The sequence below is a fragment of the Aulonocara sp. 'chitande type north' Nkhata Bay genome, linkage group LG15 (assembly GCF_057382095.1).
Source record: "Aulonocara sp. 'chitande type north' Nkhata Bay isolate Kocher_YH1m ecotype deep benthic linkage group LG15, A_spYH_male_GT1.1, whole genome shotgun sequence".
Classification (NCBI taxonomy): Eukaryota; Metazoa; Chordata; class Actinopteri; order Cichliformes; family Cichlidae; genus Aulonocara; species Aulonocara sp. 'chitande type north' Nkhata Bay.
In genome coordinates this window covers 31,004,904-31,019,586 of record NC_141358.1, presented here as the reverse complement: position 1 = coordinate 31,019,586, position 14,683 = coordinate 31,004,904, and the positions used below count along the sequence as shown (strand labels likewise).

Sequence of the window (14,683 nt, the reverse complement as noted above, 5' to 3'; positions counted from 1 at the left end):
TAAAACTTCTAACTCAAGAATTTACATCCTGGCAGTCAGGCACTGTAATCTCAAATGGATAGAAAAATGAAGTAATTATTAGTGCTGTCTGAATGTTAAGTTATATATATATATATAGGGGATAAAGTAGTTGTTACTTGTTAGTATACTTGTTAGTGTTATTAATTTTCCAGAGTTCATTAGAGATTTAGCTAACAAATTCAGTGTGTGAACTGTGTGCATAGTAAAAGACAAAATATACATAAAACTTTAAGAAATGCATTACTCAATTAATACTTAACCAACATTGTTTTTCATACATTGCTAACTCTCATTCAATGTGAACACATGCTATTACGTTGAATCATTATGCTGTCAGCTGACATCATTGATGGTCACCTCTCCTTCTGTCCTATGTATGGACGTGCTGTTTAGTCTGTTGATGGTAGATGGTGGACTCAGGTGCAGACCAAAACAACCACCAGGGGTGGTCTCAGCCTGGTTCCAAACAAGCTGAAGAGCGATTTATTACAAGAATACGATCTAACCTCGATGTAGTCCAATTATCCAATGTACAGTGCATGTTTTAGCTTAGCACTTTCATATAACCAAGGTTATAAGACACTTTAAAAGAAAGTACACAGGAGAGTACACAAACCGTAGTAACAGCCTGCTACATACCATTTATCCTGAAATATCTATCAAATAAACATAAATATTTGCAGTAAATTCTCCATGTTTTTTTTCCATTAGTCCAGAATACAGCACATTTTCCCTGTATTTACTTTTGTTGATACTACCCCAAACACATTTGGCCAATAAGTAGATTGAACGTTGCCAAATAATTTGTAGTGATGCACTTTGGTTGGCTAGGAGTTTTCTGTGTGGAAAGAAAAACCATACCACAGGAAAAAGCAACTAATTTACAAAAGTATCATCTGATTTAGAACAGAGTAAATAGGTCTAGGTATAGACACAGGAAATTTAAGGATGTCCTATGGTGGCATCGGGAATCAACACACACTGCGAGCATAATTTTGGCTTCTGTGGATCAGGCTTGTTGGAGCACATCCCAAGGATGCTTAATTGCAATGGGATCTGTGGAGTTTGAAGGCAAATCTTTGTGCTCATTACCAACTGTCCTACTGGGGGAAGATGCTACCACTGCGGAGTGCTGTTGCCATGCTTGCTGTGCAACCACCTTTAGGTGGGTGATATAAGTCAAAATAGCATCCCCATGTTGGGCTGGGGCCCAGAACACTGCACTGGACTAAAAAAAGCCCTGGCGGTTTACAATTTTTCTGGCACAAACCCTGTAATGGTGCTATGACTGGTGCATATGAAAAATCTAATTAAATGTTTCAGATCATTTAAAAAAAAGAAAAAAAAACACACCAAGCAAGCAATGGGTTAGAGCCATAGTACAAACCACCTTGGCTGCAACCAACACAAAATCCAATGCAATAATCACAGAGATCAGCAGAAGAAGCTATTGAGTCGGTGAACAGCTAGGCCCCAGACTACCAACAAACATCAAATCAAATCAAATCAAATCACTTTTTATTGTCACATCACATGTGCAGGCACACTGGCACAGCACATGCGAGTGAAATTCTTGTGTGCGAGCCCCACAAGCAACAGAGATGTGCAAACACAACAACACAAACGAGCAAAATACAAGAATGGCCAACCTGAAACTAATAAATATATGTACAATATAGAATAGTGTATGCATTTCTGGATGTGTATACTAAATATTTTCCTACGTGTGTGTGTGTGTGTGTGTGTGTGTGTATACACATTTTTACAAATTAAATAGTAAAAAAATAAAATAAAATAATAATAATAATAATAATAATAAAATATATAAAATATACAGAGTTGAATATGTGCAAAACAAGTGGCATTTATATACAGTGTGGAGTGCATAATGTTGAACATGGGTCCCCCATGCAGTACTACTCTTACATGCTCATTTGCCAAACAGCAATACCAACAACAGGTGGTTACAATCAGCACAGGGCCATTATTCATGTGGTAAGCCGTCCCTCTGTCTGTCTCTCTCTCTCTCACACACACACACACACAAACCGCAAAAAAAATTCTCTATGTGATTATGCCATGACTGTGTGGCACACCGCTATGTGTAATATTCAATGTTTTTAAGGTGTTCTTTTAGTTTAATGCAGAAAAACATGTAAGGCTTTACATAATTCGTACGATAATGCCGACTGCTGACTAGACTGAACGACAAGAAGAGAATTCGTGTGAGAAAAAAAAGAGTATTTGTACACGCTATGGTATAAGAAATTACTACTTTGATTTGTGTTTCCCCTTCAGTGACTTTTCAAATAATTAACTATACTCCGTCCCCCGGTGGGAGCAAGCTGTATCAAGCTGTATTTCATTCGCGGTTTAAAGCGACTCTCTGCCGTACTTTCACACAGAGAGCACGCTGAGAGCTTTCCAGGACTCCTCGGGATTAGACACAAACCATAACAAACACTTAACCCAGTTTTTTTTTTTTTTTTTGAATTATCACCACACTGAGTGCCAGGTCACAACTTTGACGCCAGGCTCGCAACGTTATCCCCACAACCGTGCTATATAACCGCACTGTCTTTTGTCTGCATGCGTTTCCTTCTCTCACACCAGGAAACGACACATTACTTGCTAGCTGAACTTAGCTAACGTTTTTATAGTGGGCTAAATGTTAAACATATGATGCTATAGAATTATTATGTCTTTACGAAGAAATTGTTCTCGAGAAGACCTTCGTTGGTGGTTTGAAAGTTGTCGGTTCAATTCCCCGCCATTACTAAAACTGTCCCATGAGCAAGACATCACTTACTTTAAGACCGTTACTCATCCTGCGGGGTTACATCACGCCTTTCTTCTATAATAATACACACTCATGACATAAAAATGACATTTAAACATATATATAATTCTTTACTAATGTGGTACTTTTACTCATACAGCCAGGTTAGCCTATACTCACATGTTCTGAATTGGAGGTCTTTATCGTCCGGGCTACCAAATTCCTGCAGGAGGTAGATATACATTACACCGAAGGCGTTCTGGATCCCAAACACCGAGCCGTTGCACCACATGGAAGCCAGCATGACCATCCATCCCCAGCCGCCCTCGGGGTGCACAAACTCAACCTCCTCCTTGGCTCCCGGACCCTCGCTTTTCTCTGGGATATCCACTTTGCTGTCCCCGTTCTCCTTATTCTCCGTCTTCTCCTTCTCCCCATCCTGCTCCTCTACTGGACGCTTCTCCTTTGCGGGTTCGCTGCCGGCTGGTGTCTCGGCGGCTGCATCGTTTTCTGGCATATTGTTCCCTTCTGTCATTTTTTTTAAAATAATGTGTCAAAAAGGCACTGCGGATTTTGAAGTATGGAGGTATTGCGCGTAGGCTGGCAGGGGGAGGTCAATAAATTCAGACACAGGATATGACAGAGATTTGGGGGCACGGTAAAGTTTTATCCATTGACGGGGGCTGTAGCTTCAGTAATGCTGGTACTGCAGCATGTGCAACTGTCAAACATCTGCCGTTGCACTTTTATAAATAGACAACGCAGAGGGGCGGGGCTGCGGGTATCCTTACACTGCAGCTGCTGAGGCGTTTCCAGGATATCTTCAGTGGGGTGGCACAAGTCTAAGAGAGTGTGTGTGCGTGTGGGGGGGTGTCCAGCAGAGAACAATGTAAGCATATGGAAGAATATTTGACCATTTGACCTTATACAAATACAGTATAGAGAACTAGCACAGCAAACATTTGAGGCTAGTAAGTGGAACGGTGAGAGTTTAAAGGTACTTTTTGTTTACCCTTGTTTACCCTACTTTTTATTACCCTCTGCAAACTTTAAACAAGAATTTAACCACCAGGGGCCAGCATTTAATCAGTGGATGTGTTGTAAAAAAAAAAAACGCACGCAAAGACAATGTTCCGTCCTCTCTTTTGACTTTTAATGTATGCTTTTATTCCTACCTAATAGACTAGGGCTGGGTAACTCAACACTTCAAAGACCAAGGAACTGGTTGTGGATTTCGGGAGATCCAGACCAGCTCCACTGCCAGTTCAGATAGAGGGAGAGGAGGTGGAGGTGGTCAACACATACAAGTACCTCGGCTGTGGGTGGACAACAAACTGGACTGGACATGCAACACACAGAACCTGTATAAAAAAGGCCAAAGCCGACTGTACTTCCTCAGGAGGCTGAGGTCTTTTAGCATCTGCAGGAAGCTCCTGAGAATGTTTTACCAGTCAGTGGTCGCAGGAGTCCTTTTCTATGGCGTGGTGTGCTGGGGCAGCAGCACAGCAAAGAGGGACTCATCCAGACTGGAAAAACTAATCAGGAAGGCTGGCTCTGTGGTCGGCATGAAGCTGGACACTCTGGTGACAGTGGCAGAGAAGAGGACCTTAAAGAAACTGATGGACATTATGAACAATGCCGGGCATCCTCTGCACACGGTCGTAAACAATCAGAGGAGCCTATTCAGCGACAGGCTGCTTCTCCCAAAGTCAAAAACCAACAGACTTAAAAACTCCTTTGTCCCACACGCCATCAGACTGTTTAACTCCTCACTGGAGGGGAGAGGGAGGAGAAACAGGGGGACAAGGGAGGGCGGGAACAACTGAGTTGTAGGGACTTTTCTACACGGTGCAATATTTGCAATATTTGTTTTTTGTTTTTTGTCTCTTTCTTATATTTGACTGTGCAATAATCACTGTGCAATATACTCACTCAAATGAGCAATCCTATTTATCCATATTGTATATTCTGTATCTATATATTCAGATCAGTACATTCACATATTTTTGTATCTATAAAAAGGAAGCTGACACATGCAAGACTTTATCAAAGGTGTGAGCATCACAGCAGATGCCTTTGTGTCAAAGTAGCAGAAGATAAAACAGAAAAACATGAAGGTGATTTTCCTGGCCTGGGATTTTATAAAAATATTCTGCAGTACATCAAAAACAAAAGAAAACCATTAATCAACAAATGAACATCATCTCTGAAGTTACAACGGTTTTATTAGAGACACGGCTAAGCGTTTTGCATTTTGCATAATTTTAAAAAGTTTAAATTTGTTCAGTATTGAACGGCAGAAATTAGGTTTTCTTTTCGGAAGTATATAAAACGGGGAAAAAAAACCTCGGCCGACAGCCTGTAAACAATGGTAGACTTGTGCGTAACAAGCAAGCGAATAATGAAGTACAGAGAGAGAGAGAGAGAGCTGTGTATCGTGGTGGAAGCAAAACAGTAAAAGTGAAAAGTGAATACATGACGATGTTTATGTGAAGCGTAGTTTGGATCTTATTTTGCTGCTGGTTCGGTCAATATTGTTTGGAGAGAGATCAAACTAACAGCTTTAGAAAGGGCGTGAACACAAAGCACGGACCCGCCAACACATCAGGATCAGCGAGCTGTCAGCTTTCAGCCCCGACCGTGAGAAGGGCGACATCTAACTGATTCTGATCCGCTGGTTGCGCTGTGTGTTTAAGTCTTTGTGCAGAATCTGTGTTCCTGCTCTCATTTACTGTCTTAGCTGTTTGGTGGTTGTTGAAATTTTGTGAGATTTCACCAGAGATTCTTTAATAGACCCTGTGCACGAGAAAATGCTAACTTCCTGGTTTGAGACCGGATGTAGGGTTGTACATTTCCAGTAGCTTTACTTTGTGGTCAATCGCTACTGCGAAGATATACTCCAAAATCATGTCCAAAACTCGAAAACATAAAGATCGCGTTAAGTTACAAAGAGCAGAAGGTGGGAACACTCACCACTGTTGTGTCACAAAAAAATCTAATGATCAATTTTGACGTTTAAAGAGTTTAGATCGATCAGTTGTTTACATCACTCAACACAAGCAGAACTGCATTACAAAATCAGAAGACACATCATCCACATTCAGAAGCACATCTCTGTATAGTGACTGGTCTTATGATTTAAACAGGCAAAAATTCAAACTACAGGTGAAGAATAGTCAAACCAGATGTTTCCCCCGTCATGTCGATATCAGCTAGTCAAGTACACACCTACACAGCATGTTAACAAACCGTGAAAAAAAGCCACACAAAAAATGAGTGTTTGCTGGTAAGGGTTTCTATACTAGAGATGGCACGATACCACTTTTTTATATCCGATACCGATATCATAAATTTGGATATCTGCCGATACCGATATGAATCCGATATAGTGTGTTTTTTAATCAATAAAACTGTTTTTTTTTTAATCTTGCTGCTTTTTGTGTAAGTTCATACTTAAGTTAAAAAAAAAAAACACTAAAGCTATTCTGTTATACCTGTATGCAAAAAATACACTGCACCCAAAATATTTCATAGTTCAGCAATACTGATCAATCTAATAAACTTAAAACTGCTCCATCCTCCCTATTCTGGTATTTTAAAGAGTAAGCAACCTAACTAATAGGGTTCTAAAACTCCCAGCAAAAAATAAAAAAATAAGGAACCACCCTCCACCTCATGATGCTTAATTGACGTAATCAACTTTGATTTGATGCAGTGTGAAGAAAATATAATCTGATCAAACATTATTCAGCTTTAAATATTGTTCAGCTTTAAACATTATTCAGCTTTAAATATTGTTCAGCTTTAAACATTATTCAGCTTTAAATATTGTTCAGCTTTAAACATTATTCAGCTTTAAATACTGTTCAGCTTTAAAGTTACTGTGCAACTGTGTAATAAAAATGTGCACGACTTTGGCCTTGAGAGCGATAAGAAGCGAAGAGACTAGAACACCCAAGGCCGCTTTCCTTTTATGGAGTTGTTTTTCTGCTAATGCAGCACTTTCCTCACAACCCCCTCCTGTAAGTTTTAGAGAATATATACCCATCCTCACAGCAAATATTTGGAATCTCTTGATGTGAGCTGTTTTGAGAGCTTGTCTCTGTATCAATAAAAGTTCACTGATTCCCCATCTGCAGCAGGTGTCCGGTTGTCTTCATTCTCCGCCAGCCTGGTTAAGTCAATTCCTCCTTAACATCTAAAAGAACCTATTTAATGAAGGAAGACGGGTTCACTTTGTGTTTAATATTATTCTATTGCTGTTGTTGTTTTTTTTATATCCTTCAATTGGCGTCACGAACAGGATCCGCTCCAGGTCAAACTGGAACGGGAGGGAGGACATCGGCCGTGGTCTGAGTGAACGGAGTTTGGACAAAAGCTGTGTACACACAAAAAACAAGGTAAGCAGACCTTTTATTTCTGCTATATTGAACATTATAAAAATACTTAGTGTCCAAACTCCTAGTAATTCATAACCAAAATTGTCTGGCTTACTTAAGGCTTGTTGAGAATCAGACAAGTGAATAAGAGATAAGTGAATAAGAAATAAGTGAATAAGTGAATAAAGATAAGAGTGAACTGAGGTCTGACCACGGTTGCAGCCGACGGGTTTGCTCTCCGGTGTCGGATACATACCTCAGCAGGTCTGGGACCTTGAAAGGGTTTATTAGTAACGCCTTTCTAAACAAATTAAAAGGTTAAAGGCCTTGAGAATATTTTTTAGTAATATTCTCTAAACTACAGAAGGGTTAGGAAGGCCCAGAGGACTTTATTAGAAAAGATCCTCTAAAACTTAAAAAAGAGAAGTACTGGTTGGAGTCCATAGGAGGGGTCCCTTTGATCAATAGGAGAAAACGGATCTCTTCTTAAAACCCCGATGATTTTAGTGTTTTAAATGTTTTGATGTTCTGTTTGTTATTGGACACACATAAATACACGCTGAATGCTTGCTGTGGAACACTGGGCAGGACAGTTTGGTTCTCCGTGTTCACAGATTACACAATTAAAGGAACTAGGTTCCTCTTTTGGTTAAAATAATACACCACACATAGAATTTTTTTACACATTTATTACATACATAAGGAGGGTAATGAGTGACTGCAGGTAATGTATGAAGTGTGAATGAGACGTGTGAACAAGGTGACAACCAACTAGCACCCCTATCAGGAAGCTCTAGGCAAGGTTACCCGCCAGACTCCGGTTTGGTAGAAGCCTGGTAACACCTGAAGGGATATTTCAGTGCTGACTCACCTTTAAAGCAGCGCCCCAGCTGATTAGTGCCTAACAGAGGCAGAAACCCAGCTGGCCCAAATTCTCCTTTAAAAGCAATAAAAGAACACTCCTCCATTGACAGTAAAATGGATGGAGAATTAGATCGAGATATGTCTATGCGGGCCCGTGTGTAAATAGAACATAAATTACCGGTGTGTGTAAATAAAGTGTAAAATAGTGGTATAAACTGTCTGTTGAATTTCTCCTGAGTGTTGAAAAAAAGGAAAAACTCTTTTCTGCTCTCTCTGAGAGAGGGGCTGTGTGTGTGAGACAGGAAGTGTGCATGCCCATAGAAGGAAAGAGATGAGGTAAACTCTGTGCAGATAGACCGAAGTAAAAAAAAAAAAAAAAAAAAAAGGAAAAGGGTCTCTCTCTGTCTCTGTGAGAGAAAAAAGGTGGGGGCCGAGTGAGCCCGCGGGGCCGAGCGGGTCCGCGGGAGCGAGCGTGTATGCTGTATGAGGAAGAAGGGAGTGAGAGGGAGCGAGTGAAAAGAGTAATCGAGTATTTGGTGATTTTTTTATTATTTCAGAGGCACTGGGTAAGAGTTTTGACTTTAGCTGTGAGAGTTGTGAAAAGAGCAGGTTTTTCTTTTGTTGTAGACTGTGAGTAATCGGTGTTTTTCTGCCTATTGTGCTGCGTGGAAGACACAGAAGTGTAGAAATGTTTGTGGTTTATCTTTGTTTGACGTTTTATACAGAGTTGGTTGATTCAGGGTGATTTCTCCCGTTTAAGGGAGGAGTTGCATTGTGGTTATGTTAAAGCTTTGCTGTAGGGGTATGTGTGTGATTTTGTGCTGGCTTCGCATGTTTAAATGGATGCATAGAAGTTTGTCAGTGAGAAATTGTTATGGTGGGGTTTTAAAGTTAGTAAAGAGTCAAACAACGCCCACTGTTTTAAAAAGGCCCAAAACATCATAAAAGACACCTCACATCCTGGCCACTCCCTGTTCGAACTGTTGCCCTAAGGCAGACGGTACAGGGCAATCAGAGCAAGGACTAATAGACTCAAACACAGCTGTTATCCAACTGCAATAACACATCTGAATACTACAAAAATGTCCACCATGCCGCTCTTGTGTTAATCTATGCACGGTCTGAAGCATGACGGTGGGAATACTTAGTATTTTAAGTATTCTATCTATTTTATTGATTGAATTTTATTGTTTTTTTATATTTGATATTACTAGGGATGATGCAATGATCGGGGACCATTCTTAATGTCGTCGGTCTCATGACAATGACAATAAAGTTTTTGATTTTGATTCTGATTCTGAAATACACCCTCCTCAAGAGTTCAATGATTTAGGCAGTTATGTTTATACAAATACTAAATGTATGTTTAGTGTCTTCATACAGGTGTTTTTTCTTAACCTGGAAGCCTGAGTACGGCAGCAGAAGACAGGCCAAGCTTTGGCTAAAATTCACGGCTGGACACCAGAGTTGTCCTCACCCCTCCCGGTAAAACAAAAAAGAGAGAATGTAGTTTGAGGCGGGTTTTTCTTGCTGAACTGCTCTGGGTGCTGTGTCCCTGAATCTCACCAGTGTTAACCTCTGGCGGAAGACATGGAGAAAAGGAAAAGATGTTCCTGGTAAATCACTGAAACAAATAAAACCGCACACAACCAGAGAAAGATATGAGAAGGGTGAGGAACAGACACATGTGCGTGTTAGAGAAATGCCTCGTTTGAGAAAAAGTTAAAGTAACCCATATACAGACGCACCCATACATGCAATGAAGAAACAGCTTACATACATGTGCACGTACATGCAAGGTTAAAGTAGCGACACTTAACATACACCTGTTTTTAAATGATATAGTTTATACATTACTGACAATTAAACGCTTTGGGTTGCAGGACAACAACGTAACGTCAAAAGACAAAGACACTGGTCTGAGGATTAAGTGAGGACACGACAAATTTAGTGGTTAAAAGGGTCGACTTGGGACATGTTTTTGTTGATTGTTTAAGACAAATGACTACTGAATGATAGGAAATTCCTTTTTAGGTTTCTAAACAGGATCTTAAGAATTTTAACACGTACCTGTGTTGTCCTGTCAACTTGAGGGGTTATGAGTTGATTATATGGTGAAAAAAAAAAAAAAAAAAAAAAAACAAAAACAAAAAAGGGGGGAGACGAGATCTCGTTGTTTCTCCCCTCTCGGGATAACACAGCCAACACAACATCATTTTCCTGTTCGCCTGTTTTGTTTTGTTTTTGTTTTTTCTGAGAGCCGAGGCTGACCTGGACTCCTACCCTCCCCTCTACCATCGTTGCCCTCTCCGCGACCATCTTTGACCCTTTGACCCCTGAAGGCCACAGCAGCTGGACTCACAACAACAACTTGAGGATGTCAACAGTGCTGCAAAAGAGTGATCTCATGCAGCAGAGACGGAGAGCACTAAACCTAAAGCCCGTTTCACTACACGGGGGAAATTCCCAGGCTGCGTCAGCTGACAGAGCTGTGACGAGACGCGCATTAAGCCCGGAGGAAAAGGGACGGTGAGCAGAAGGATGCTGACCTCTGAGAAGAGCCGAACAGCAGAGCTGCAGAAGGCCGTGGAGCAAAGTAAGGACAACATAAACAGACCCAAAGAGGAGGGGAGGACCCTAGGCCATGCGTCAGGCCGCTGGTTTACCTAAACTACAGAACAGGAAGGTGATGAACACAAACATATACCAACACACGAACACACACTTCTGCATGCGCCTACTTAGAATGAAGGGAAACACACACATGAACACTTATGCACTTGTTGAGGGAGTAAAAACTGATACATACCCATGCACTAAAATCAAAATGTTGATTTAATTTACTAAGAAGTGACACACAATGCTCCAGCTGCTGCAATGAAGAATGCTTTACTGACAAAGGCTCAATGCTGCACACAACAAAGTCAAATACAGAATTTGCTATAATAATAAGCCCAGAGGGCATTTGTGTGGTCTGGGGAGCAGAGTCCGGAGCGGTTTGGTTATGAAAATGATGCCCGTGCGAGATATCTGGGGCTTAAGGCCTCGACTTAATTGTTTACTCTACACTAAAAAGAAAAGAAAACACTCTGAGCAGTGGTGCAGAGTGAAAACGAGGAATTAACAGTGTGAGTTTTATTTCAGAGCGCCACGTCATTGTGATGGAGATTTAATAAAGGAGGAACACACGGACAAAGAAGAAGAGAAGGGGGGGCAGCCCTTGAACGCGATTGCCTGAGGCATTAAAGTTCTGTACTAAATTCTGGTTTCCAGTGTGAGAAATGTCACGCAGTGCCAGTAGTAGAGCTAGGTTGAGTGATGATTCTAAATTACTGTAAGTAAATCATCGTACACCGTTCAAGTTTCATGAAAACGGGGACCTAGACTTTGTTGAACCCTAGGCAATTTGAACAGGTAAAAGTCGAGTGACCAAGTAGCAGTTGAATAAAAGTCATTGAATAAGTGTTGAAATAAACTGGCAGAATTAAGAGAATTAAAACATTTCAAGAGCTCAACTTACTTAATGGTTCAATTTTGTTTCACGAACGCAAAACATATAGGTTTATGAATATGAAAAGGTTGAGGTGGTGTTGATTTGACTCTGTGTAGGTTTAGGTTGGTATTTTTATTGATGGGAAGAATATTCAGTGACAAGTCCTAAGACCCGGGCGTCTGCATTTTGTTTTTGTTATTTTTCATTTTATTTTGTTTTATATTTACTGATTTTTGTTTGTGAATCTTTTCTTTAAGCAGATCTGCACATCGGAAATTACAAGCATTACACGTCGGCGAGAAAATTGTTGTAAGTGAGTTTCTCCGCATTGAAATGGGTTCTGGAGGAAACACTTGTGGGGACAATTAGAAACGAGAGTCCCTGTTTAAAAAAGGATTCAGCGAGGTAATCCAAACTCAAGTTCTTGTTTCTTTTTGAGATGACGTCATTTTGCTGAGTGTGGAAACTAGATGCGACGACAGGTTTCACTATCAGCAAAGAACGGATGAATGGATGAAAGACTGGGAATAAAAACAAACGGACTGACTGGTAAAAGATGACAAGACTTGACCATGACTCAAGGTTAACCACCTCCACCTAGATAGGATAAAAGGGTGGATGAATTTATGTGGGTTTCTTTTACAGGAGTAGAAGGATGACAAAATATTCGAGGATGAGTGAACCTGTAAATGCCATTTTTGTGTCTTGTGTTGCTTACAGAGGTAACTGCGCAGCGTTGCCATTTACATTTTCTTCCCTACAGGGTTACAGTTTTAATGTTTTTCTATTACAGGATTTCTGGGCGGATGTGTGAAGAAACGGTGTTTATGGGTTAGGAGTTGGGGATGCTATTACACTGTATTCTGGTGAGAGTGTTGGGGGAGACACACCCTGTCTTGAAAACTGTGATTCTTTTACAGGAAATGTTTTATAGCACCTATGGAATGAGGATGCCTGACTACGGTCAATGTGCTGCTAATGTTTGCTTTGCTTTGGTGAGAGGGGTGCAGTAGAAAACAGACAAGTGACATGAAAACAAGTAATAATAACAAATAACAAATTTGGGGACAGTTTGACCTAGAGCCCACTAACTGGCCATTAGGGGCTCTCTCTCTCATTGCCCAAAGGGTGAATAAAGCAAATTGTGGCACTAATAGTGATTTAATGATTGGAGAAACCTGAACATGATACTTGTCTGTTGAGCTGAATCGTTTATTACTCTTATGATTTTCCGGTGGGACTATGAAGATTTTTTGGTACAGATTGCAGGTTGTTGCTCTTTAACTCCTAGAACACGCCCTTGGCGAGGTGGGGGGAACTGGACCACCTTTCTGTGCCCCATCATCCTCTATTGGACGACATCCAAGCTAAGTAAACATGTCTTGGCCCTTTCCCCCTGAAATGACAGGCAGGCAAAGATGTTGCGTCTTTGTTTGCTTCCTGGCCCTGGGTCTCATTCCCATTGGCATAATCCTCATCTGTGAAGGGCCCCCGACACTTCTGACACCTTCAAGTTCAGAAGCTTCGCCCCCTTCTGACAGTCCCAATCTGACAAATGTAGCCCCTAGGGTCTTGCCCACCACTTCCTCTCCAGTTTTACCATATTCACTTTTGAATGTCCTTAGCAGTTACCGTTCTGAGTTTATTTTACGGTTGATTTATTCTTTCACATTTTCACGTTTATATCTCTCATTATTATAGTATACTCTGTACTCTCCACATTTTTATCATTACTTATGCTTTTTGGTTGCTGAGTTACAGGAACTGTTAATTTTGTGTCACTACCCTGGTTGCACTAACTCGTTGTACCCTTGTGTGCAGGACAGCTGTTACTGCTTTCATCGGGAACCGAGACTGCTTGCAGCCGACCCCTGGGCAGGGTGGTGCCTGGACTCTTTTCTCCTCATCTGCAATGACAGATAAAGACAAATGAAAAGACCCGAGGAGTTTTTCGAGCCAGGCTTCGACACGTCTCTGTGTTCCTTTGAATGTTACTTATTTTTGTGTGTTGACCCATTTAAGATGGGTCAAAAGGGGGATTTGAAGAAAATATAATCTGATCAAACATTATTCAGCTTTAAATATTGTTCAGCTTTAAACATTATTCAGCTTTAAATATTGTTCAGCTTTAAACATTATTCAGCTTTAAATATTGTTCAGCTTTAAACATTATTCAGCTTTAAATACTGTTCAGCTTTAAAGTTACTGTGCAACTGTGTAATAAAAATGTGCACGACTTTGGCCTTGAGAGCGATAAGAAGCGAAGAGACTAGAACACCCAAGGCCGCTTTCCTTTTATGGAGTTGTTTTTCTGCTAATGCAGCACTTTCCTCACAACCCCCTCCTGTAAGTTTTAGAGAATATATACCCATCCTCACAGCAAATATTTGGAATCTCTTGATGTGAGCTGTTTTGAGAGCTTGTCTCTGTATCAATAAAAGTTCACTGATTCCCCATCTGCAGCAGGTGTCCGGTTGTCTTCATTCTCCGCCAGCCTGGTTAAGTCAATTCCTCCTTAACATCTAAAAGAACCTATTTAATGAAGGAAGACGGGTTCACTTTGTGTTTAATATTATTCTATTGCTGTTGTTGTTTTTTTTATATCCTTCAAGTGTGAAAAAAAAATGCCCAGAAATAAATTATTTTTCAAGAATGATTAAATAGATTAAATATTTTCAACAGAATTGCAGACTGCACAGATCATACCTTCCCAAAGGAAAAAGTACTATAGCTTACTAGGATATATTAGACTTAATAGTTACTATATACAGTCAGTGTTGGGAAGGTTACTTTTAAAATGTATTCCACTACAGATTACAGAATACATGCCTCAAAATGTATTTTGTAACGTATTCCGTTACGTTACTCAATGAAGCAGTAAGGAAGCTGACTAAATATTAACTGATAATTTATGGCAAAGGGGTGGGATTAAATAAGTGTATACTTCTTCCCACTCCCTTTCAACATGTAAATTAATCACAACGTTTTTTTGTATGTAATTTGTATAGTATTTTTTTTCTCTCTTATTTTCTTTTCTAAATGTACTTGTATATTGTTCACATGTTGAAATAAATTACCAATCAATCAATCAATCAATCAATGAGAGTAACGTATTCTGAATACTTTGGATTATTTAATATATTATCA

At 40.2% G+C, this 14,683-nt stretch overlaps 1 protein-coding gene and 1 long non-coding RNA gene across 2 annotated transcripts in view; one reads left to right on the top strand and one right to left on the bottom strand.

Moving 5' to 3' along the window:
* Positions 1–3,531, bottom strand: part of slc16a10 (solute carrier family 16 member 10) — a 31,507-nt gene extending 27,976 nt beyond the window's left edge. The window contains exon 1 of the mRNA XM_086262871.1: positions 2,981–3,531. Coding sequence (XP_086118997.1) covers positions 2,981–3,335 — 355 coding nt within the window. The 5' untranslated portion in view covers positions 3,336–3,531. The remainder of the gene's footprint in view (positions 1–2,980) is intronic.
* A 2,985-nt stretch (positions 3,532–6,516) lies between these two features.
* Positions 6,517–13,998, top strand: LOC147313379 (uncharacterized). Its single transcript, XR_015124927.1, has 2 exons — positions 6,517–6,974; positions 7,104–13,998. It is a non-coding gene; the product is annotated as an uncharacterized LOC147313379 (long non-coding RNA).
* Positions 13,999–14,683: the final 685 nt, after the last annotated feature.